Below are 22,852 nucleotides of genomic sequence, written 5' to 3' on the forward strand. Positions count from 1 at the left end.
AAAACATGACATTTGCAGTGATATCCCCCGAGTGACCCTGTAACATCTGTCCTGCATACTCTGGGATTCATTGCATGTCTGCTGTCCAGTTCTGGGCCTCAGCAGTGAATGCTTAACACATACAAGTCGATAATAACTTGTTAAAACTAGCCCCACCTTGAAATGCATCACTGGGCTAACATAGTCCAATAATATAACCTGTAAAATAATTTGAATATGACCATTCTGCATATTGCTGCTAACGTATATATGCTTTTAACTAAATGAAAATTTGAATTAAAGGTACTCTATGTAATTTTGGGGAAGACATTTTAACAGAAGAGAAAGATCTTCATTGATCTTAATTTTTTGTAAACAAACCACATAAACAAACTTTCTTCATTTTCATGACTGTATAAACCAAATAAACAAACTGACATTAAAGGACATTACAATTTAATACTGTTTTACTTTGTTTATATGTGGCGGACCCTGCCACTTTTCTCCCTTCAAACAGTGTTCTGGGGACCTTATTTTCCTCTGAGAACATCCTGTTTATTAAATATTTTCTGAGTTGGTATTATCAGCTCATTAATATTATAAATATTATCATTCTGACTTTAATTTGAATGCTCAGTCTGCCACTTAAGCTTGTGGACCACTTGGTGTCGCCTGTGCTTTGTTAGACTGACACACAGGCACCTCCCAGACTTGAGTATGCAGCTTTCAAGTTTCAGCAAAAAAAGAAAGAAAAAAAAAATTGAAGCGTATTCAAGGAAGGTTTGCCGCGTAGTTTTACGGCTGATTACGATTGCTCCTGGTCATCTTTCGCACAGATAAGTGAACAAAGTTTTTTTTCTTTTTAAGTATCCTCATCGTCCATTGCTGACGTTTACAGTGAGCGGTTCTATCCAGCGAGAAACTCTCCTCACCTATTTTTTCCCATGCTACAGTGAACGCGCCACGTCCCTGCTCCCGAGCCAATCCACGCATTCGGTGGGCGGGGCTTAGTCTCCATGACGTCCCAAGTTTTCCAGCGGTCTTGTCACTTCGACATCATGGCGTAGCGATGTGGACGGCCGGGGGTAACACTGGTGGTCACGGAGAAGTTCAGAAACCAAGCACTGCGGACTTTTTGGAAATATTAGAGAGGACAAACTAACGGAAAATCCCGACTTTTCCTCGATTGGAGTTCCGGTAAGTGAATACTCTTTTGTTCGGGCTGTGATTTATCATTTCCACTAACTTTGGTTCAGGAGCTGCGACCGTTGGATCGAAAGAAAAGGCTGCGTTCACTTTTTTTTCCTCCTCTAAAGTTCCTGGGCTACCTTCAGGGACTTCTGGGCACCCTCGCAAATTAAGTTAAATTTCACTTTTATTTCACTTGTTGCACGTCAGAAAACGTCGACAGCAAGTGCTCATAAAGCTTCACTGGAGTTAAAGTTAGTTTTATGAGTCAGCCTAACGTTTCTCTGATACTTTCATCTGGTTAAAAGCGTTAGCTAATGTTTCACAACAAAGTATGAATCCTGAAACGGGGGTGTAAAGTTTTCTTGACGTGAGAAAGTCAGTCTAACGCTGGTTTATGACTGTGCCACAGCTCCAGACAGAGCCAGACATTGTGGTTAGTTACTCCCACTGCCCGGGGCCACCTCTTTCACCATTTTCTACACCTCATCTGGTTTGATGTTGCCCCGAGGTGCTTTGACTGGTGAGATTGACTTTGGTGGTGAATATGATGAATGGACCCAGACTGTAAACTTTACTAGCCGGTTTGTTTAGTGTTTACTGTCTGGGTTTGTATTTTTAAAAGCTGGGAAATATGAGCAGCTGTTGTATTGCCCTCCAGACAACCTCTTAAGACTGTTTGGTTAGTCTCAAATGCTTTTCTAAACAACAGAATAGCTTCAAAACCAGATAAGTTTAGTAGTTTTGGAGCTTATCTTACTCACATATCTGGAGAGTGAGATGCTGTATGAAGTTGAGTTGTGGTTTTTGAGGTGTCTCTTTGTGGTTTAACTCAAGAGTTTTCATTCAACATGTTCAAATGTTGGGAAAACCCCAAGGGATCTTCATTTCAAATTCGTCCAGTCTTGACTGCAGCCAAAAAATGCAAGGAATTTATGTAGAAACAATGCTACAAAAATGTTGAAGTTGACCTTTAAAACTCAAACAAGCAACTGTTTTTAGTTGATATGGAGCGATGCTTTATAGTCTTGTGCAGAGCTGCACAGATGATTGATTAATTGTCAACTATTAAATTAATCTCCAACTATTTTTTTCTATAATTGATAAATTGGTTTGTGCAATTTGTTAAGAAACAAAAGTCTTATATGTTAATGTTTTCTTGTTTCTTTAAGACATCATCTCGGCTGATTTTCGACCATTTTCAGACATTTTATAGATCAAACAGCTAATCTATCAATGGAGAGAATAATCAACAGATTACTCGAGACTGAAAATAGTCTTTAGTTGCAGCCCTATTCTCTTTTTACACACAGCTAAACGACAATTGTGTCTAAACCTTCTGCTGTTGTGATTTACATAGCCTAACCCTCTGCACCACGTGTGCGCTATTCAGTGCTGCTTGGCTTTTTGCATTAATGTCAAAGATAAACAACTTCTAGGTCGAGTTCAGATACAAGCAGCGCAGTCGTGACTTAATGTGAAAAGAATGCGTGCTGCTGTCCAACATAAATTAAATTGCTGCTGTGATCCTTTGCATACGTACGGGCAGGAAAAATTCTTGAAGATTTTATCACATTGAAGCTCTTTAACTCAAGACCTCAGTTTCCATCTTTTGTTCAACGTGTTTACACACTACATCACCCATTGCACAGACGCCCTGTGGGCTTCTTACTTTTAGTTCCAGCAGCCAGACTAAATGTAAAGAAAAGGCTCTTTCAGCTTTGCACCCGCATCTCGTCTGCATATAGGCCTCGTTGTTTGGAGGTGTAAAATTAGTCATGATGTATTCTGCCTGCTCACTCGGGTTGGAAATAGCTGCAGGTTATTCCAGAGCAGCGCCCTGCAGGCGGCTGCTGAATGCCCTGACTGTGTGTACACCCGGTGAATCAGCGGACACACAGCCTGCTTACCGCACCGCTTCATTTCATGCACGCCTAAACCCGGAGACGAAAACATTCGTCCCGTCACGAGATCAAATCACTGTTTGCTCACAGCATAATCATCTTGCACGCAGCATATGGTCGGTGCCTGCGATGATGCCGAAAGAAAAGTTACCCTTGAGCAGTTTCGGTTTGTAGTGTTCAATAGAGCATTCACAGTTCGAGGTATGACAGAGTTGAGATTTTCTCACGGAAACATTGTGTGAAGGTAAAGACTGAGTCAAGGCCTGCATGACTCAGAACATGGAAAATGTCATTATTTGGTGAGACCTATCTGCTCATGTCCACTGGAATCGACACTGATTTAAAAAAAAAAAAAAAAACAACCTTCACCTGGATTAAAAAAAGAGAAGCAGGATAGACAACTATTCTATGATTCATGCCAAGATTGCAAATTCCTTTCTCCTCGGGCCTTTTCACCACTATTGCAACGCGTCTCAACACAAGCTGTTAAAGCCAGTTGCATGGCTGCTGTGAAGACATTCCCCCCTCAGAGACATGTGGCCCTGGGGGTTTCTATTTTGTTTCCTATTTCCTGTGTGTGCAAGAGCATACTGTAGTTAACTGGTCATTCGGGACTGAGGAACTACAAGATTGTCTCTCGTTTTGTCCCACTTCAGCTCTCTGCAGTGTCCAGTGTGGATGGGTTGTGACGGTTCATCCAACCTTAAGGGACCAGAGCTGAAGGATTTGTAAAAAGCCATTATAGTGGTCCACTCTCCCCCTTGTATTCATTATTCTCTGCATGTCTCCATGGATTATATGGCTGTTTTCACCAAAGGGCACGATTGCTTTTTGAATGCGTTTCTTCTTCTCTTTTTTTCTTCTGGTTTTGTTTTGAGGCTCTATGCAGAAAACATGCAGGCAGGTGTTAGTGCAAATGCCATGTGTACTGTAGCGTTGCACTGCACTGCACTTTTTTTTCTGTCTTTGTCTTCTCATGCCTCTCAGTCAAAATACCCCGCGACCATGAACAATAGGACTCTCTGTGTGTCTTATGGTTGGTGTAAGTGCTGCTTATAGAAGAGCAGACAGTGAGACTTTGTTTTTTGAGAGTGATGCTTGTGTGTTGGGATTTTTGAGACATCTCCTTTCATTGAAAGCTTGCACATATTAATTAAGAGCCAATATAGGTGCGGACATATCCTCCAATAATGTCTTCTAATCCAAGAAAAAATGAAAGCACGTTGAGCTTAAATATTTAGTGGATTTTTCAAGCACAAATGCCAAACATTCATTTTGGGCTAGCTGCATTAATGTGATGGACGTAAGCTGCAAAAATGAATCTGTTAATTTAGTCAACTATTGCATTAATCTCCAACTATTTTGATAATCAGTTAATCATTTTGAGTAATTTTTTAAGAAACGCGTCTGATCCCAGTTTTGAATGTCTTTGAATAGTGGACAAAGCAAGACATTTGAGGAAGTCATCTTAGTCTTTTTTCGTTTTTCACCATTTTCTGACATTTTATAGACCAAACATCAATATCGACAGATTAATCGACAAAAATAATAGTTAGTTGCAGCCCTAGTGAAGACAACATTGTCAAAGTCACCCTGTCTGTTTGCTAGACAACCCTCTTGTGTTTACATATGACTAACATACCGTAGAGGCGTCCCAGGACTTGAGGACAGAGTGCACCTCTCTGTAATTGGGCATTCTCTGTGCTGACATCTTTCTGGACTCTTTGTGTCCACTGAATCCAGGATGAAGTGCCCAGACAGGCCCTTGACACTCACATGGACAGCAGGTATCTGGGCAGCGTGTCTGGTCTTGGCCGGGTGTGTTTGAAGTCTGTTTGCTGAAAGCCATGTGTTAACTTCACCCATGTTTGCCTTTCAGTCGGGAGAGAACAGCTGACTCAGGGTTTTGGAGGGGATGCCCTGCAGGCCTTCTTTCCAGTTTGAGTCATCACAATCCAAATTCAGTCTGTTTAATCTGCTGTTAAGGACTGTGTTTCCTCTGCTGTGAATTTGTTGTAGAGGTCTAGTGAGTTGAATATTCTCCTTCTCTTATTTTTTTTTTTCCAATGGACCTACCGCAGTGTGGATGTATTTTCTGGGACGTTACAGTAATGAAGGTCCCTTTTTTTTCTTTTAGCAGAATATTTTTGCTAATCGCTTCAGCTCAAAATCATAAATGTGGAATAAATTGTCTTGTTGTCTTCGCATATTACAGTCTAATGTTGCGTGTCTGTCTGACACTAGGCCATTGCTAGTTTTTCAGTGGGCGAGATATTTTGAGGTTCCCTTTGAAAACATATTTTAAATGCCGTCTTTTGAATTCTTCAAGAAATCTGAGTATTTCTCTCCCTAACAATTTAAAATGCTAGCATGTAAATTTGTCCTTTCGAAGTAGGCTGACTGTTGGATTCTGTCTGCACTGCCTTTTTTTAAATGTCATGCTGTACGTCTCCCTAACCCATGTGTAGAAGAAGTGGGACAGGCAGTAACTGAAGGCAGCCTGAGAGGAGCGTTTCATCCACATCCAGCATTTTACTGTTGGAAACCACTCAGCAGTTTACGACGGAGCTGACTGATGGCATGCTGGTTCCTCAGCCTGCTGTGTGTTGTGACGATCCTTACGTTTTAGGGCTCGCTTATTTTACACATAATGGAAACACGTAACCAAAAGAATGCTGAAATAACAGTGTTAGGTCTGTGGGTGGTTTCCATAAAGTTTGAAAACGGTGCCGCGTCGGGCACTCCCAGGATGCGAGGCAGCCGATTTTAAAAAAAGAAGAGGTGCGCGTGTGTGTTTGTGCACGTGTATATGCAGATGAGTGAATGTGCATGCATGTTTAGGCATGCGTGAATGTACAGCAGAGCCTTTTGATTAAACGTCCAGTGATAAAGGGTCTGTTGTGCTGTTTGGGCTGATGTCCAACGCTGGGACACTAAAATGTGTCTTCACTCTGCTCCAAACAGAGCCAGTCCAGTGTCCTATTGGCAGGACATTCATTTTGCCAATATTTTAGGTAAATGGCCTGATTGATATTCTGAAATGCATTCATCAGTCTGACAAAGTTAACATAAAGTCTCCGCAGCAATAGAGGGTTTCACAACTCGGCAGAGAACATCCTTTTCTTTCAGTTGTTTTTGTTTCAGTCTCGTTTTTTTTAGCTGCCACCGACCCCTGGTCATCACGTAACAATATCGCTCAGCTTAACTGCTTCTGTAAAGTCAAGCTCATCTAACAAACATGCCATTTCACCAGGCACTGTCCTTTTTTAGGCATACTGGGTTGTTGAGGATGTACTGCAGTTCGGGCCTAATTCCTGGGTGGGAACCTTTTTATAATCACATGCTTAAAGCGACGTTCCTGCACTTTTTAGCCTTGAAAGCTGAACACCACTGTAACTGGGTTGCTGGATTTGTCCTCTTCCAACACTGTTGACATTTACAACACAGAGCGGCTGCCACAATGATTTGTTATTCCTCAGACTAAACTGTGGTTATCTCTGCATCATGCTGCTGGGTTAGTAGTCACAATAATCATGTATGTTTTCATTTTGAAATCCTTTGTTTTATGTCAAGGTTACTTGTTTTCTTTTCATGTGTTACTGCTTGGTACAAAGTGCCAGTGCCATAAAGATATTTTTTTACAAAGCATTACTGTAGGTTTCAGTGTATTACATCTTTTCTTTTATCCATTCTGTATTCTGATGGCTCTTTTCAATACGATTGAGAATACACACATTCAGTTTACAAAGTAAGTAAAATACAGTTATGAAGTTAGAAAGGTTTACTCTTTTTACATGGTGTCATTCCTCCTCCCAGGCTTATCAGTGACTCAAGATGATGTCCGATGCCAGCGACATGTTGGCAGCCGCTCTGGAGCAGATGGACGGTATTATAGCAGGTAAAGATCTCCTGCAGAATTGTTGATCCAGTGTGCAGAGCTGACGTTATAGCGTGGAGCTTCATGTTTGTCAAGACAGGTTTTAGCATTTATTCTGTTCTTATTTAGGCTGTTTGGTTTATAGCCGTGTTCACCAGTGTTGCAATTGTTACATTAATATAAATACCATCTTGCATTGTGCATCAAGGGACCATTTGAAATAATATCCACACAATGTAGTATTGAAAAGTGCTTTAGAAAGATGGATGTGGCTCAGGAGGATCAGATGTCAAAGCAGTGCCATTAATGTCCAACTTCAGTCCAAATAATATGATTGAAATTACTCACTTTAGTTCAGCCTATGATTGCTAACTACCATTTAATAACCACAATAGTACTAGTAATACATAAAGGCAGCTGAAGTCTTGTCTAGAGGTTGGGGGATCTGCCCACAAAATGTCAGATCTATTTAATTGTGACCGCAATCCACAATCTCAACTGTGATCTTATTACTCAATCTTCCTCAGCATGACTTGAACTAACCTGTGAATTATTCAATTCAAACTATTTAAAACAAAATTGGGTTAAAGATAGTTATTTTTTTGGCTCAAACTCTACATCTGCCATGCTGCCAGCATGCTATAGCTCACGTTGCATCGTTTCCAGTAAATCCCTCAAGGAAGAGCCATGTAAACAAATTAATCCAATCAGCATAGCAATCTTGTTAGTAACGTCACTCCATTGGTCCGTGCTTGTAGCGTGGATCAACTTGTCAATGAGGTTGTGTGAAGGAAGTAAACCAAAAGTGAGAGGACATTAAATAATGCAATCTCTGCAGTTTGCCTAAAAAGTAGATTGTGGAAGCCTTCAAGATCAATCACAATCTCAAATTGTCAGATCCCAAGTCTTGTCTCATGTGGGGCACAGTGAATTTTGATATGTATGCTTTAATAACTACGAGGACCAGAGTCAAAAACGTTCCCCTGTCCTCTCCTCTGTGCTATTATGAGCAGTAGTCTAAATCATTTCTTAGAGAAGTCTTTCTTTGGATTTTAGCTCCTTTTTTAATGTGTTTCTCACTTCTCCATTGTGTTTCTTCCCCCTCAGGCTCCAAGGCTCTGGACTACTCTAATGGGCTGTTTGACTGCCAGTCGCCCACCTCTCCTTTCATGGGCAGCCTGAGGGCACTTCAACTTTTGGAAGACCTGAGGAGCTGCCTGGAGTTAATGGACACAGAAGAAAGGGAAGGTCTACGCTGCCAGATCCCTGACTCCACAGCTGACAGTCTGGTCGAGTGGCTCCATGGTCACCTGGTAAGACGCATACATGCTGCAGTAGACTCTGTCGGAGATATTGAACAGATGATGTAATGCAACTGGCACAGGTGTGGAGCTTTCATCATTAGTTGAGAGCAAGAATGTGTTTTTCTATATTAATCCTAATGAATCTTTTACCCTTGATATGTACTGTACTGTACTGTACAGCACTACGTTGTGTAACCATACAGGGGTTTTGTCTGCCATGCTTGGACAGAATGTGCTCCAAACAGGCTGAAGCACATCTGGTTTGCTTCTGATTGTGCTCACTCTGTGTCGCATTAAAACTCTCCAAATGCAGACACGTGTGGGTTAAAAGTCCTGTGTGCAAGTACACGGCAAACTTGTTTGCTAAGCGAAAACATAACTGTCCTCCTCCGCTGAGTTCTCAGAGAATGCAAGATGAAATGCTGCCGTTGTGAATGTCACGGCCAGTGTGCTGCAACAAACATGCTGACTTCTTGGGAACCAGAGTGCTGTTTGGGAGACTGATGGGCTGTAGGCCTGATAAATGCCAGAGCTTTTGTGTAACGCTGTAACTCACTCTCTCTCACTCTGAATTTGAGTCTCCTTCTCAGCCATGTAAGGTTTTGTTTGTGCAGTGTAGTAATTGAAGTAAGATTAACAGATTGAATTTTATATATTTTCTTCCTTCCCTGCAGTCTAATGGGCACATCTCTCTGGGTGGGGGAGACCACTACCAGGAGAGGCTTTCCCGACTAGAGAGTGACAAGGAGTCTCTGGTTCTTCAGGTACCAATCCAGGAATGCTTGGATGATCTGAGTATTTCCACAAAGACTAAAATATCTAATGCATATGTATGTTAGAAATATAAAGGAGTAACTTTGTGGTTCCATGCAGGTGAGTGTGCTGACTGACCAGGTGGAGGCGCAGGGAGAGAAGATTCGAGACCTGGACTTGAGTTTGGACGAGCACAGGGATAAACTCAACGCCACTGAGGAGATGCTGCAACAGGTGTGTGTTTGTGTGTCATATGAAACAAAGCTCAGGACAAACTGTTGGTGCGCAGGATCAAGATTTACCCAACAGCGAAAGCCTGGTTCACATGTGTGGAAGAGACACTGACTTGTAACCGGAAGCTCTGACTTCATGTCCTTCTGTCAGCAAACATCTGCTTTGTTTGTTCCTTGTGCTTGTTGTCAGCTATTGAGATTTGTTTCTCCGTAGCACAAAGCTCTGAACCTTTGCACGTTTGGAAATCATCATCATTATAGGCCAGACAACACCACCAAATGTTGTTTGCACTGCCAATACTGACTGCATAGCAACCACAATGTTTTTACTACCAGTCTTCATTTATCATTGCAGGAGCTTCTCTGCAGAACTGCGCTGGAGACGCAGAAGCTCGAACTGATGTCTGAAGTGTCCAACCTAAAGCTGAAGCTGAACACCATGGACAAGGACGGACTGGACTTTGACAGATTTAGGGACAGTGAGGTATGTGAGCTCATTCACAGGACAGAAATTCTCTTTGTTTCTGCCTATGTCCTTTCTCTCTAACCTCACACACTTACCCACACACCAAACAAACACTCATTCATGTTGTCTGACACCTGTGTGGGAGAGGGACTTGTTTTATTGTCAGTCTCACAGCAGCTGTGTGTTGAGGAAGAAAGAAAAAGTCAGATGGAGTTCAAGCTCTTTGAGGAAACGACACTGTACTATCCATGGGAAATGTGCCTGCTGCGTTTGTCTTGAATATAAATGAAAAACCTTACTGAAGAGTTGTTTTTTTACCTTTTTTTGAATTTTCTACCCTCTGGTCGGATTACAAACATTCAGATGTCAATCATTTGTTTACTAGAGATGAGGGAGATTTCTGCTCCCGGATGAACCAGGCAGAATACTTGGAAAGCTTTCAAACACGTCATGTTATTGTTGCAGCAGCGCGGCCGTCTCTTCCACCCCACTGGAACAAAAAAGCTGCTGTCCATGTTCCGCCTCGCTGCACATAAATCACTTTCCTCTGCCGGCAGCTTCCTCTCGTTTTCTCACTGCTGCTGCTTTGATGCGTCTACTTTCCAAGGAATTCAGTCCTTTCAAACGGTTCTAGTGTATTTATACTGGACTGTACCAGTTAGGCTGAGTTAGATCAGATTAGAGTGGTTAATGGATTTTAAACCTTAGGCTAGATGTGTATAATTCACCCCAAAATCAAACATACATATTTATCCTCTTGCATGTAGTGCTATTGATCCATCTAGATTGTTTTGGTGTGAGTTGTAATGTTTCGGAGAGTTAAGAAGAAGAGATGTTGGCCTTCTCTAAAATATAATAGAACTAGATAGCACTTGGCTTGTGGCGCTCAAAACACCAAAAATACATTTAAAAACTCAACAGTAATGTCACCTTCCAGAAATCATAACCGGGTTCCTCAAGGTAATCCACAGACCTTGTTGTGAGCAGTTTCATGTAGGAACTATTTTCTTTCCATATCACTGCACAGAAAGAAGCGTGCATGTAGCCATGGACAAAAGGGTAGCTAATTAAGCTAGCTAAAAGTACAGGTCAGCTGAGGAGGACGCCATTAATGTTTACATCCTACGCTGTCACAAGCGTATCTTCTATGAGTGCATGCACGCTTCCCTCTGATTTCTGGAAAGTGGCATTACTGTTCAGTAGTGTGCCACCAGTTTGATTTGAACTTCTAACTGAAAAGTAGTATTGTATGGCTTTTATTTTAGGAGTTTGCTTGTTCTTTCACTACCATTCTGTGACATACATTTTCTTTTCTTTTAGGATCTGATTCTTGAAATGAATGAACTGCGGTACAGGCTGACAGATCTGGAGAGTGAAAAAATGCAGTACGAAAAGAAACTTAAATCCACAAAGGTGAGTTGTCACACTTTCAGGGTTTATATGCAAAACTTTTATGACCAACGTTTTACTCTCTCCTGGCTGGTTGAATATCTTCCGGCGCTGACTCCTCCAGCTAAACACATTTTTTTTAACCCCTCTTGATGTTGAAATAGTTAAAAACTGTTTGGGCGGATTCACGACTGAAACAGTTCACATTCTTTCAGGTTAAAATATCCTCCTGCTTCTGTAAACGGCTCACAAATAATTCAATAACTCAATTCTGAATTGATATAACTATCTCTGTTTTGAATTTTGGGTATTCCACCTCTTTGACCTCGTTATCTTTCACCTCTTGCATCTCTATTTTTCTCTCTTCCTTGGTTTGTCTCTCTACTGCTAGTCGCTAATGGCCAAGCTTTCTAGCCTGAAAATCAAAATGGGCCAGATGCAGTATGAGAAACAGAGGAAGGAGCACAAACTCCAGGCTATGAAGGTTGGCTTTTCTCAGGATGACTGCTTTGCTTGCTGTATGATTATGGTTTTTGACCTCTCCCTTTGGCTCCTCTTCTGTTTTTATTTTTGAGGGAAAAAAACATCATATCTGGTCTGCAGCAGTTTTCCAAGTTTGTTTTTGTTGCTATTTTAGGCACAATGATGTCACTTTGCAAACAATGAAATCACTCTCTGTACTGAAATGTGCAGTACAGCAAAATGCAAAAAGTCAAGTTTAGTCACTTCCTTAAGTCTGCACCAGTGTCTTAAACCACAGGTATGCTTTAATTTTGGGTTTTTGTCAAGAGTTGGCAAGTTGTGTTTCTCTGTGTCTTTCTTTATCCCTCTTTACACTTGTCCCACTGATTTCCTTTTTTTGATCTTCATTAAAACCTATTTACAATTTTATGTGTCTGTAACCATGTTTGATCCTTTTCTGTTCACTAAAACAAATGTTTTTGTTTAATGGCTCCTGTATTTGATTTTACCTCAGCCCTCCCAGACGCGAGTGCTCACAACTCACCTCTCACATGAGCAGGTGTGGCCTGCGTGCCTGCACGCCACGTCAGCATCTGTGAACCTTTTGTGTTGTGGTTTGTTTGTAGTGTGGAGTTGGGGTGGGGGAGTTGGGGCGGGGGTAGTGTCTCTGTGGAGGAAATCTCCTCACTGTTGTCGTCTGTTGGACAGGAGGAGCTAGCCATACTGAGGAGGCAGCTGGAGGGCAAAGACGGAGAGATGAGGAGGCTACAGGATGAGACAGGCTTCAAAGCCATCGCCTCGAGCAGTGCAGATCCCACGGAGAGAGGTGGGAAAACCAGTCGAAAAGCAACCCCCACTGAAGATGAACATGCATGATGTTTAAATTCATGTTCACACGTGTTTATCTGTCTATAAGTAGCAAAGCACTAGGATAAGTCAGAATCTGTAACCAACCAGTTTCTGTTTCATAACTCTTTGTCCCGTTTAGTCTCTCATCAAGATGAAACTCTTAGAAAGAGGCTGAAAGAAAAACGTAAGGGGGGTTTTTATGCCTGTGTTTATTGTTGCACCTTATTGCTGCACCCATCGCAACCCCTGTTTGCATGAACGAGCATGAGCCACCTGAACTCTGCTTGTCCATTATAACCCATTGGAGCGCTAAAACCTGACCACAGAGCACCACATCACCAACCTGTCCAACGGCTGTCAACCCTTTAAGGAAAGTGAACAAAGGTCATTCCAGGGTTCCTACGCAGTATGGAAAAGCATGGAATTAGATTTTAGTAACCTCCAGGTGTGGATAAGTATGAACGAAAGAGAAGAGTGTAAAAAATATGTGTTTCCAGACTGTTGCCCCTGTTCTGTGTCCTTAAAAATGAAATTCAGAATCTAAACTAAATCTATCTTGCATAATCTTGAATCTAAAAATAATTTGATCACGCAAGTGTTTTTAATGCCAGTTGGAGCCGGCAGCCAGCACAGTCGAGACATTTACCACTGCGTGAGAGATCACAGGCCAGAGTGACACTGATGTTGAGAGCACCACAAGATGTTTGGCGTGCAACTGAACGCCCAAACCCGAGGCAGAGCTGCCTCTAGCCTGTATGTCGCAGCCGGTCCCAAGAACCTTAGAACTTTGCAAATCTGGACATCCATGACCAAATTAGTCTAAGGAAAATTTGGCAATATCTTTGAATTGCAACATATTAGCATACATAGTCACTGCATAACATATGTATTAACAGTTGTATTTAAAACTTGTTTATTTACATAAAAAACTTCTAGGTTTTTGTAGTAAGATGTCAAATACGTCTGGAAAAGTGTTATTTTGAAAGAAAAGATGTGTAGGAACCCTGTCATCCAAAAGCTGTGCATCTGTCCAACCTGGAACAGCAGCGAGGAATGTCTGCTTTGTGTTTTCAACAGGAATGAGGAATGAATTGTGTTGTTTGTCATAACCATTCAGGCTGCTCACTCATCCTCCTGCCTCATGTCCTCCAACAATAATCACCTCCCGTTTCCCTCAGTGTCTCTCCTCAAACTCCTCTAAACCTTCCACTGCTCCCATCATCAACCAGTGTGTGCCTCGCTAACATGTTATGTTGTGTTCATGTTCAGTGTCATGTGACAGTGTTGTGAGTTGTGTCTTTATATCTGTGCCTACGCCGATCAGTGACACTTCACCTATGTAGAACAATTTCATTTTTCATTCAGGCTCAGACTCCCTCAACATAACTCTGCAGAGATGGTGCTCAGAAGTTTACATCACTAGAATTGTACAGGAGGCTTTAAACAAAACTTCTTATTTATATGATGTATGTCACACATCTTCAAACATGTTTTAAAGCACTTACCAGTGTGTTTAGGTTTCTTGTTAGAGATTAAAGTTGTCAAAAATATCGATATTTTGATACTTTTGGACAACACGTGTTTAGAACGATAAAATCTCAGTGAAACCTACAGTGAAAACAAAGACATCACTTGATGACGTCAAGAAAGAGCGTGGGAGATTTTAAAAACCACTGTTGTCATTGAAGTTTATCTGACGTGACTCGGGCAGAACGACAAAGAAATGTATTCAAGATGTTTTCAATTACATTTGCAGACTTCCTTTTTCACTCTTTGATATATCATCTGTTGTTTCCCTTGAAGTCAAAGCAACAGGCAACCAAATGAAACCGACCTTTACTTTTCAGGCTTACTGAACATTTGAAGACATTTTAATGCAGAAATGTTACATATTATATCTTTCATGCATTCAGTAGTATCCAAAGTACCAAAGCTATAAACAACAGACCTGCAATCAGATGTTCTACCCAAGGCTGCGCAGATATTAATATTAAGTGACTTTCTCACTACCAGCACTGTGTGTAGATTGTTCATAGGAAAGACAAAAATAATGCAGCTTTATTTTATATTACTTGGAGATAAAATCAAAAGGACTGCTCGTGTTGAGGGTTGACTGCTCACAGACCTTTGTAGCTGTGTGTGTCCTGAAAAGTGAAAATGTTCTACCAAAGTGAAACACCTGTGTACACAAGGACATGACACGTCTGTTTGAAGGACTCTTACAAAACAAAGACTGTGGCTGTGATGTTACTGTAATGACAGTCAGTAACGTTGCAGCCTGTGTGGTCTGAATGAAGTAAATCCTCCAGTTGCTCCTTGTGTGTTCAGGCTTACTATCCATCCCCACGTGAACACTACAGTTCTTTGTCTCATCACTTTTCTTTGCTCACTAGATGTGGAAGTGCAGAGAATGAAAAAGGCAGTTGAATCGTTGATGGCAGCCAATGAGGAGAAGGTACATTTGACAAGTTTGTGATTGTGTTGCACCAATCGATTCAGCTCTCCGTTCTGCCAATTTGCCTCGCTGTGTTTTAATTGTCTTTTCCTCTGCAGGATCGTAAGATTGAGGAACTGAAGCAGTCGCTGCTGCGGTACAAGAAAGTTCAAGACATGGTGATGTCAGTGCAAGGGAAGAAAGGTTAGATAACTCCTCTAGATGAATAATGTTAATCTAATGTCCATTGGACTTGTGGCTGTCTAGAGGGGATACATGTCTCGTCAGATAAATGTGTTGCTCAGAGCTTTGAGATGGGCTGATCGATGCCAAATAAAACGGCTTATATTTTACATGTCAACTTTAATTGCATCTTATTCATTGTGTTTTACAGAGAAAACCAAAGATAACGAGCATGTCGAGATTCACAGTGATGGATCCATCACATTCTTGCCCGTCAATTTAGTGTCTATGGAGTTGCAAAATCATGAAATGACAGATGTTGAACAACTGACAAGGAAGAGCCCAGACGAGGTTTGTCTACTAACAATATACAGCGTTAAAAAAAATTATATAGCAGATAGGATCTACTTAAACAATGTCCCACTGTTTACTAATGTAATTTTTGTGTGTGTGTGTCATTGTTTCTAGTTTATTGCTAATGAGTAGCTGACAAAAGATTCTCTTGTCCTGTAGCTTAAAGTTAATGTTTTAAGACAGTGCTCGCTTGGATTTTAGAGCTGCGTATTTTCTGTCTTGTTTTATGTCTTCTCATTCTGATATATCTGTGCTTAGTTGGAGAGCCTCAATGGACTGTTGGAAGAACCTTCACCCACACCGAGCCCTTTAGATCCAGAACGACTGTCAGAGACTGCACCGACAGACGTAGAGAGGTGAAATATTTACATGCATTGACACACTGCAATTTAAGTTGTAGGTGGAGTTTGGCTAATGTAGATGTTTTTTTAAAGAATATAATGATATTTAAGTCATCATTTCTTTGCCACTACTCATGTCCTTGAATGAATAAAAGCTTTTCAAAACATTTGGCTGTTTACAGTAACAAGTAGGCAAGTAATATACTGAAAATATGTCTCTGTCAACACAATCAATGAAAACTGTTTTAAATAGGATGCTGAAAATGTCTGTCCCATTGCCCCTCAATATTTATAGCTGTGCTGTGTTGTATAAAATACATAGTAACATACTTATTAGAAAAGATTGTAACATGTTGATTAAGTTATTCAGTTTGCCTGTGTACCATTTGAATTCACGTTTGTTTACAGAGTGCTGCTGAGAGCAGAGTAGTAATTTACTCTGTATGACTGCAGCAAATGGACAAAACAGGTGTCGGCCTGTTTACGCAAACAGAGTGAGAGGAAGTGCCTCAGTAGCCCTCTTTAAGTTACACTCGAGAGGTCATGGTAGTTCACATCCTGTTGCCCCTCGGCGCTCCTTCTCATGACCATGTGAGACGAGCTCTGGTCCAATACACCGTCATGAGTGAAGTGTGTGAATTGTTTTGGTTTTTCTGTCATTTCAGCAGCCAAGATGCCACAAAGACTGGCAGCCAGGACCAGCTGGATAGGAGCAATAATGAAAAGGTAAAGGTAACACAGTTTGAGTTTACTCATCTTGCTCTCTCGTCTTCATACCATTTGTCTCAGAAATCTGTTAAATACACAATAGCATTCATAGTGTTTGTAACCCTTAGAATATCCCACAGTACAGTTTTTTTTAGGCAGTTAAAGATAAAATATTTCTAAATGCATAATGTGTTTTGTTCTCTCAGAATACAAGTGAAGAGATCAGTAAGATCAGTGAAAAGCCCCCCATGAGTCCCACTGCCACCTTGCCTGCCAACCTGCCTGCCACCACAGAAGACGACAGCTTTGGCTCGAGAAAGGCTCGTTCATCTTTTGGAAAGGGCTTCTTCAAGATCCGTGGGGGCAAGAAGACAAACAGTACACCTAACCTGGGTAAGAGCGAACCACCTGATTCAGCAGCTGTAAAAGGTGACTCGGTCTGTATTTGATGCCATTTAGATGTTCAGATATCTGTGGAACTGACTGGCTGTTTACTGGAGAGTGACATTTTTTTCCCTGGAGGTTTTTCTTCCACCATGATCCGCTTTTATTTTCCCAAGCCACACCCATGGAATATACTACATGGACCAAGACCATAATTTGCAGCCCACACAAACTGTGGTCCCCAGTTAATTATGGAAGTCCGTTTCTGTGCCCTTCGTTCTGTGTTATGTGCGTTTTCGTGTCTGTGTCTGTGTTTGTTCCACCGCTCCAATCCTGTTGTTATTTCAATCATAATTTCTGCCCTTTGTCTTGTTCTTTTTTCTGTTGGACCCTTTCCCGTGTTGCGTGTGCTTTGTGAACACATGAAGACCGCAGCCGGAGTGCAAGTGCGCCTATGCTAGGTACAGTATTGACCGCAGGTCATTGTAGGGTTGCAGTAGTTCTCCGAAGACAACAAAGGAAACTACTGAATACCTCCTATGTGCCTTTTCTAAGCTCATCCATTCAGCTCACATCTTTTTTTATCATATCACGTCTCAGTAGCTGCAGCGCTTCAGCAGCCACACCCTTGTCACTACCCACTATACGTCCAACATACAGCCAGTCTGTTGTGTATGTTGATTTACTTGCGTGCCTGCATGTTTTTGTTTTCACTCTCAAACCCCTTCACCAAAACGAAATCTATGTCGAGATCCAGACAATCAGCTCAAATGATTTATTTGGATCTTGAAGGCATCCCACTAAATAGCAAAAACAAAACAACTAATGAACTCCCTGTTTTATCTAATACAACAAGACCATTTTATTCAGATATCAGCCGTGTCTGATGCATGCATACTAGAAAGGAAACCGCTTTTAACGCAAACCACCATGACTTCCTAGTCTGTCTAGGCGATGTCATGTGTCTGTCTTTCTTTCTGGGTCCCTCCACTGGCCCTGAGCATGTCTGCCTCGCTGCTGCTCAAGTTGTTGATGATTTTCTGTGGGCATCTGTTTGTGTAGCTGAAACAGAGCGACAGGGTACCGATCATCTGGATTTGGCCGGGATGCCACAGAGGTCGACCAACAGCGACAGCACCCACACACTCCCAACGACCCCAGAGGGCAAGAAGAAATCCAAAGGAATAAAGAAACTGTTTGGGAAGTAAGTAAAAAATGACATGAGGATCTTTAGATTTGATTAAAAGAAACACATGGATATAAAAGTTCAGATTCAGCTAGATTTTTGAAAAATGAATATCATTTTTTTAAGGCTAAAAAGAAGTCAATCGACCACATTTAACCTGGACGACAACCTGCCAGAGGGAGAGTTCAAGAGAGGCGGAGTGCGAGCCACAGCGGGACCCAGACTGGGTTGGTCTCGTGACCTCCAGAGAGTCAACAAGTAAGTCTGTGCATTCAGCCTGAATAATGAGACTCAGAATGTGGTTTCTGTGTTAGGAATCTCTGGAGCACAATGAAATTCAGAGATCATGTGAGTGTTTTCACAAAGCAGTCTTTGTGAGGATAATGAAGAAATCATAAATGTACGTAGTATACTTTCAAAAGTTTTGACTTTTCTGTTCTCGTTTCTTTTCCTCAGTGAAGTTGACGCTCCCTTTGCACGCTGGTCAAAGGATCAGGTGTGTGACTGGCTGCAGGACCAGGGGCTCGGCCTTTATGTAAACATGGCTCGTGTGTGGATCTCCTCCGGTCAGACGCTTCTACAGGCCTCACAACAGGACCTGGAGAGGGTGAGATGAAGCAGAAGAATTAGATTAGTTTAGCAAAGCTGTAACGCAAAGTATTCTTGTTGTAGATGTTGTGTATAATCCTTCCATGTCTTCTTGTGGATGTGTAGGAGCTGGGAATCAAACACCCGCTGCACAGAAAGAAGCTGCAGCTGGCTCTGCAGGCCCTCGGCTCAGAGGAGGAGGACAACAAGGGAAAGCTGGACTACAACTGGGTGACGAGTGAGTACCGGCTAAAGACATGAAGTTACCAATGCTCTGTGTTTTGAATCCTGCTTCACTGTAAACATAACTTCCTTTCTCATGACACTTTATTTTTTCCCTCTCCTCACAGGATGGCTGGATGACATCGGCCTGCCTCAGTATAAGACCCAGTTTGATGAGGGGAGGGTGGACGGTCGCATGCTGCACTACATGACAGTGGTGAGTGTTTTGGCGAGACACATGCGCTCCCTCTAGAGACCCCACAGATACGGAGCTCTGATGATTACGGTGCCATCTCGCATTAGGACTATGGCTTAAAGAGTCCTGATCTCACCCTCCATATTTGGGACGGTGTTGAATAAATGCCACAGCGTCTGTCTCTGCTCAAACTGCGAAAGCCTTACAGAGACTTCTTTGTCAGAGAATGTTCATGTTCGAAAGTCTTCTCTGCATTTACTTGTTTTGGTATCACACTAAGCCATTGATGTCTGACTCTGTCCCTCAGGATGACCTGCTTTCTCTAAAAGTTGGGAGCGTCCTGCATCACCTCAGTATCAAGAGAGCCATCCAAGTGCTGCGACTCAACAACTACGAGCCCAACTGTTTGCGTCGTAGGCCATCTGACGAGGTGCATCCACCTGAGAACTCATTTGACGGAGCTCAGCAGCCTGTTCTACTCTTTCGCGTTCTCATTGTATAATGCTTCGGCTGTATGTTAACATTTCCATCCTCTTCCCTTAGAACAATATTTCTCCAGCAGAGATTTCCCAGTGGACCAACCATAGGGTGATGGAGTGGCTGCGGTCTGTGGACCTCGCTGAATACGCTCCCAACCTGAGAGGCAGCGGTGTGCACGGAGGCCTGATGGTGAGTGTTCAGTCTTCCATGGGAAAACAGAGATTCTCTCCTAAAAGTATCCACTCCTCAAACGTCTTTTCTCTCTGCAGGTTCTGGAGCCGCGGTTCAACGTAGAGACCATGGCTTTGCTGCTGAACATCCCCCCCAACAAGACGCTGCTGCGCCGCCACCTGGCCACACATTTCAACCTGCTCATTGGCTCAGAGGCTCAGCAGCTCAAACAGGAGTGTCTTGAAAATCCAGACTACACTCTGCTTACTGCCACCACGAAGGTCAAGGTAACACATGAGCTCTTGAATATAGATTGTCGATGGTACTAGAAGTACTTCTGCTTACAAGGATTCCCGGGTAATGAATATCCAAGAAGATGTTGTTTTTTTGGGGGGATTTTTTGATTTGCACAAATTGAATATTCTTATCAGAAACAGAATCAAAAATCCCACATTGATCATACATTTCTCCCATAAAATCTTCAGAAAACAAAGATTTGTTAACTGTATTTCTTTGTCTTCTCTCTCCTCGTTCACACCAGCCGAGGAAACTGTCGTTTGGTAACTTTGGCAGCCTGAGGAAGAAAAAGCAGGATGAGAATGAGGAGTACGTGTGTCCGATGGACGTGGAGATGCCAAAGGGACGAAGCTTTCAGAAAGGCTTTGAGCTTCAAATCTACGAGGACGACCTCGACAGGCTCGAACAGGTGAGCTTGTTTTTCAAAGGGTCTATTTAAGAATAATGTTATGTCACCAAAAACAATTTTATATATAACTGCAAAAACCGTACATCTGAAGTCAAGATGTTATGTGCATGAGAAGGAAAAAACACTTATATACTTAGGTTTGGTATTTTTTTTACTGTGTACATCGTCACCAGTGTTGAAATCTGCTTCTTGCCTCACAGATGGATGACTCTGAGGGAACTGTGAGACAGATCGGAGCTTTCTCTGAAGGCATTCAAAACCTAACGGTAAGAATCTAAGGGTCGACCAGAACACATTACACATTTAACTCCAGCTTTTGGTCGTAAAGTTGATATTTTCTCTCCTTCTGCACTGTGCCAGAGCATGCTGAAAGATGACGAATTCTTCAAAGAGATTTCAAATTCACCGAACCCCAGCGTAACAGACGAGGACTCCAACGCATGAGACTGACGGCACCACAAGACCTGGTCCTGCTGTGAATGAAACTCTGTGCCAACCCCCTCTCTACCCGCACACAGACCTGTCTCAACAAAACCCCAAGAATGCTCCCACATTTCTTCTTAGCGTTACGTTCAAAGATGAGCCGAAAGTATTAGTGCCCTTCTTCTTTCAGTGTCAAACAACGGTGTTTTGAGGAAGCCCGCAGTCCAGTAGCCACTTCTACTCCTGAACTTTGTCGCTGTCGTCTGATGACAGAGGGAACATTAAGGGCAACACCACTGCTCACCTGCCAGCTGGCTTCTGGAGATGTTTTGTACTCGGTCACGTACTCCAGCAGAAAAACAAAGACAAATAAAATATGCCATATAGATTTTAATATATGTCTTTTAAGTTGCCTTTTGACTGTAGAAATGTTGAAAAATAGAGATGGACTTCATTCAGAAGTTGAGGCGATTTTATTCCCCCTTTTTAGACTTTAGTTTAAGTAGTAACTGAAACAGCTGCTATGTTTTCTACAGAACTAAGCCTGGCTAATGAAATAGAAATAGTTTTTTTATTTTATCCTACGCTGAACATTTTAAAGGTTTTTCACTCAACAGTAATATTCTATATGCGTTTGCATCAGTACATATCAAACAGTACAAAGCCTAATAAATATCATTGCATGGTATAGAAGTCCAACACGTTGATATAACAGCTTGTTGTTTATTTTATTTTTTACTATAAATCGATTTTTAATGGAACCGTGTTGGCTGACAGAGTTATTTTTATGAAGAAAAAGTGTTGTGGCATATTCAGATTTGTGAGATAATGTCAGATTTTTTCAAAATGATAATGTTGTAATACAACCCTTGAACATACCTGCGAAAATAGACTGTGTTGTTTTTTTTAAACGTTTATCCATTTCTAAGATCAATAAAGTAATTTAAATCAGTTTGGTTTTTTTCCCCTCACACACGTCTCATGAACTGAGGACCAAAGAGATGAAGGTAAAACTGCTGATTTCACTGCTGAATGATGAAAAGTAAACTACAAGTCCCAAAAAAATGTCTGTATAACTGAACTCTTCACTACAGATACAGGCAATAAATGAAATGAGGGATTATATCGGTCGCACTCTTCTGTTCTGACATTGCAGCTCGCCGTTTTATCAGGGCCTAAATTATACGGTGTAACATTCACAGAAACAGTAAAATTGATACCCAGCATGAAGTAAAGGACCCTCTGATTAAAATGGGGCTTTCATGTGACCCAGGTTACAGTTTAAGTGTGAATAATTGACACAAATCTAATATCCCTGGCTCCAAAATATGTTCACTTCTAGAGGAGAGACAAGACGAAAGCTTGGCTGTTCATATGTTGTACTGAAATACATTTTCCTCTTCATAATATTTAACTGAGGTTGAAATTTGATAATCAGCCTTAGAAACTAAACATTTTCCTCCTATAGTTTCCTCTTGTTTTGGCTTTCTACTTAAAGCATTTGTGCTATTTCATCGTGCCAAAAAACAGCAAAAATGTGTTTCACTTTGGGCGATTTTAGTTACATTCATTCAAATCACATGATTAGATGCATGAACATTTCAACATTGGATTCATCTTTCTGCACACAGTTTCAATCCTTTTATTTGGTAGGAATAGTTTGATGACAGGTTTAATTGGTTAAGTCTGATTACCTGTTGGGACGACTAACGGATCACATTCATCACAATAAGTGACAAATTATTAATTTTTAAGTCTTTTACAAAACATGTTTTCCATTACAATACACCCCATCTACAGCTTCTTTCTCTCCTCTCTGAAAGATGAACAGCATAGGGAAAAAACAAACAGGTGAACAGATATTTTACTTGTTGCTACATGATTTGTGAAGACAACAAAGGAAACATTTATACTGAGCTTTTCCGTATAAGGGTTCAAATTACATGCAGCTCTCTAATAAGCAAATGGACTGAAGGTAATTAAAGTTAAAATAAAGGTGAAATCTGCACTCCGATTGATCGCTTGTGTTGGATATTTGCAAAACATGCTTTCCAGTGATGGAGTGTAACTAA

At 41.5% G+C, this 22,852-nt stretch overlaps 1 protein-coding gene across 5 annotated transcripts; it reads left to right on the forward strand.

Moving 5' to 3' along the window:
• The first annotated feature begins 1,021 nt into the window (after positions 1-1,021).
• On the forward strand, positions 1,022-21,731 carry ppfibp1b (PPFIA binding protein 1b). Of its 5 annotated transcripts, XM_084364070.1 has the most exons (28): positions 1,022-1,176; positions 6,888-6,969; positions 8,056-8,261; positions 8,927-9,016; positions 9,126-9,239; positions 9,594-9,722; positions 11,025-11,117; positions 11,485-11,577; positions 12,264-12,381; positions 12,544-12,588; positions 14,798-14,859; positions 14,958-15,042; positions 15,233-15,372; positions 15,634-15,731; positions 16,382-16,442; positions 16,631-16,817; positions 17,237-17,269; positions 17,871-18,012; positions 18,121-18,252; positions 18,451-18,601; positions 18,709-18,820; positions 18,933-19,021; positions 19,308-19,430; positions 19,544-19,669; positions 19,750-19,938; positions 20,193-20,357; positions 20,558-20,623; positions 20,718-21,731. In XM_084364070.1, exons 2-28 carry the CDS (start codon positions 6,906-6,908, stop codon positions 20,799-20,801), a joined length of 2,997 nt encoding a protein of 998 aa, XP_084220196.1. In that variant the 5' UTR covers positions 1,022-1,176; positions 6,888-6,905; the 3' UTR covers positions 20,802-21,731. The 5 variants fall into 5 exon arrangements, with proteins under 5 accessions (XP_084220196.1, XP_084220197.1, XP_084220198.1 ...); XM_084364071.1 differs by lacking the exon at positions 17,237-17,269; XM_084364072.1 differs by lacking the exon at positions 12,544-12,588.
• Positions 21,732-22,852: the final 1,121 nt, after the last annotated feature.

Source organism: Pagrus pagrus, assembly GCF_965226575.1.
Source record: "Pagrus pagrus genome assembly, chromosome: 10".
NCBI classification, from domain to species: Eukaryota; Metazoa; Chordata; class Actinopteri; order Spariformes; family Sparidae; genus Pagrus; species Pagrus pagrus.

What these genes read in the sequence shown, in the direction of transcription:
- ppfibp1b (XM_084364070.1), top strand. Translation starts at nt 6,906, where the DNA reads ATGATGTCCGATGCCAGCGACATGTTGGCAGCCGCTCTGGAGCAGATG. An exon ending in AAAGAGGCTGAAAGAAAAAC is followed by an intron (nt 12,589 to 14,797) that starts GTAAGGGGGGTT and finishes TTTGCTCACTAG; the next exon opens with ATGTGGAAGTGCAGAGAATG. An exon ending in ATAAAGAAACTGTTTGGGAA is followed by an intron (nt 18,013 to 18,120) that starts GTAAGTAAAAAA and finishes CATTTTTTTAAG; the next exon opens with GCTAAAAAGAAGTCAATCGA.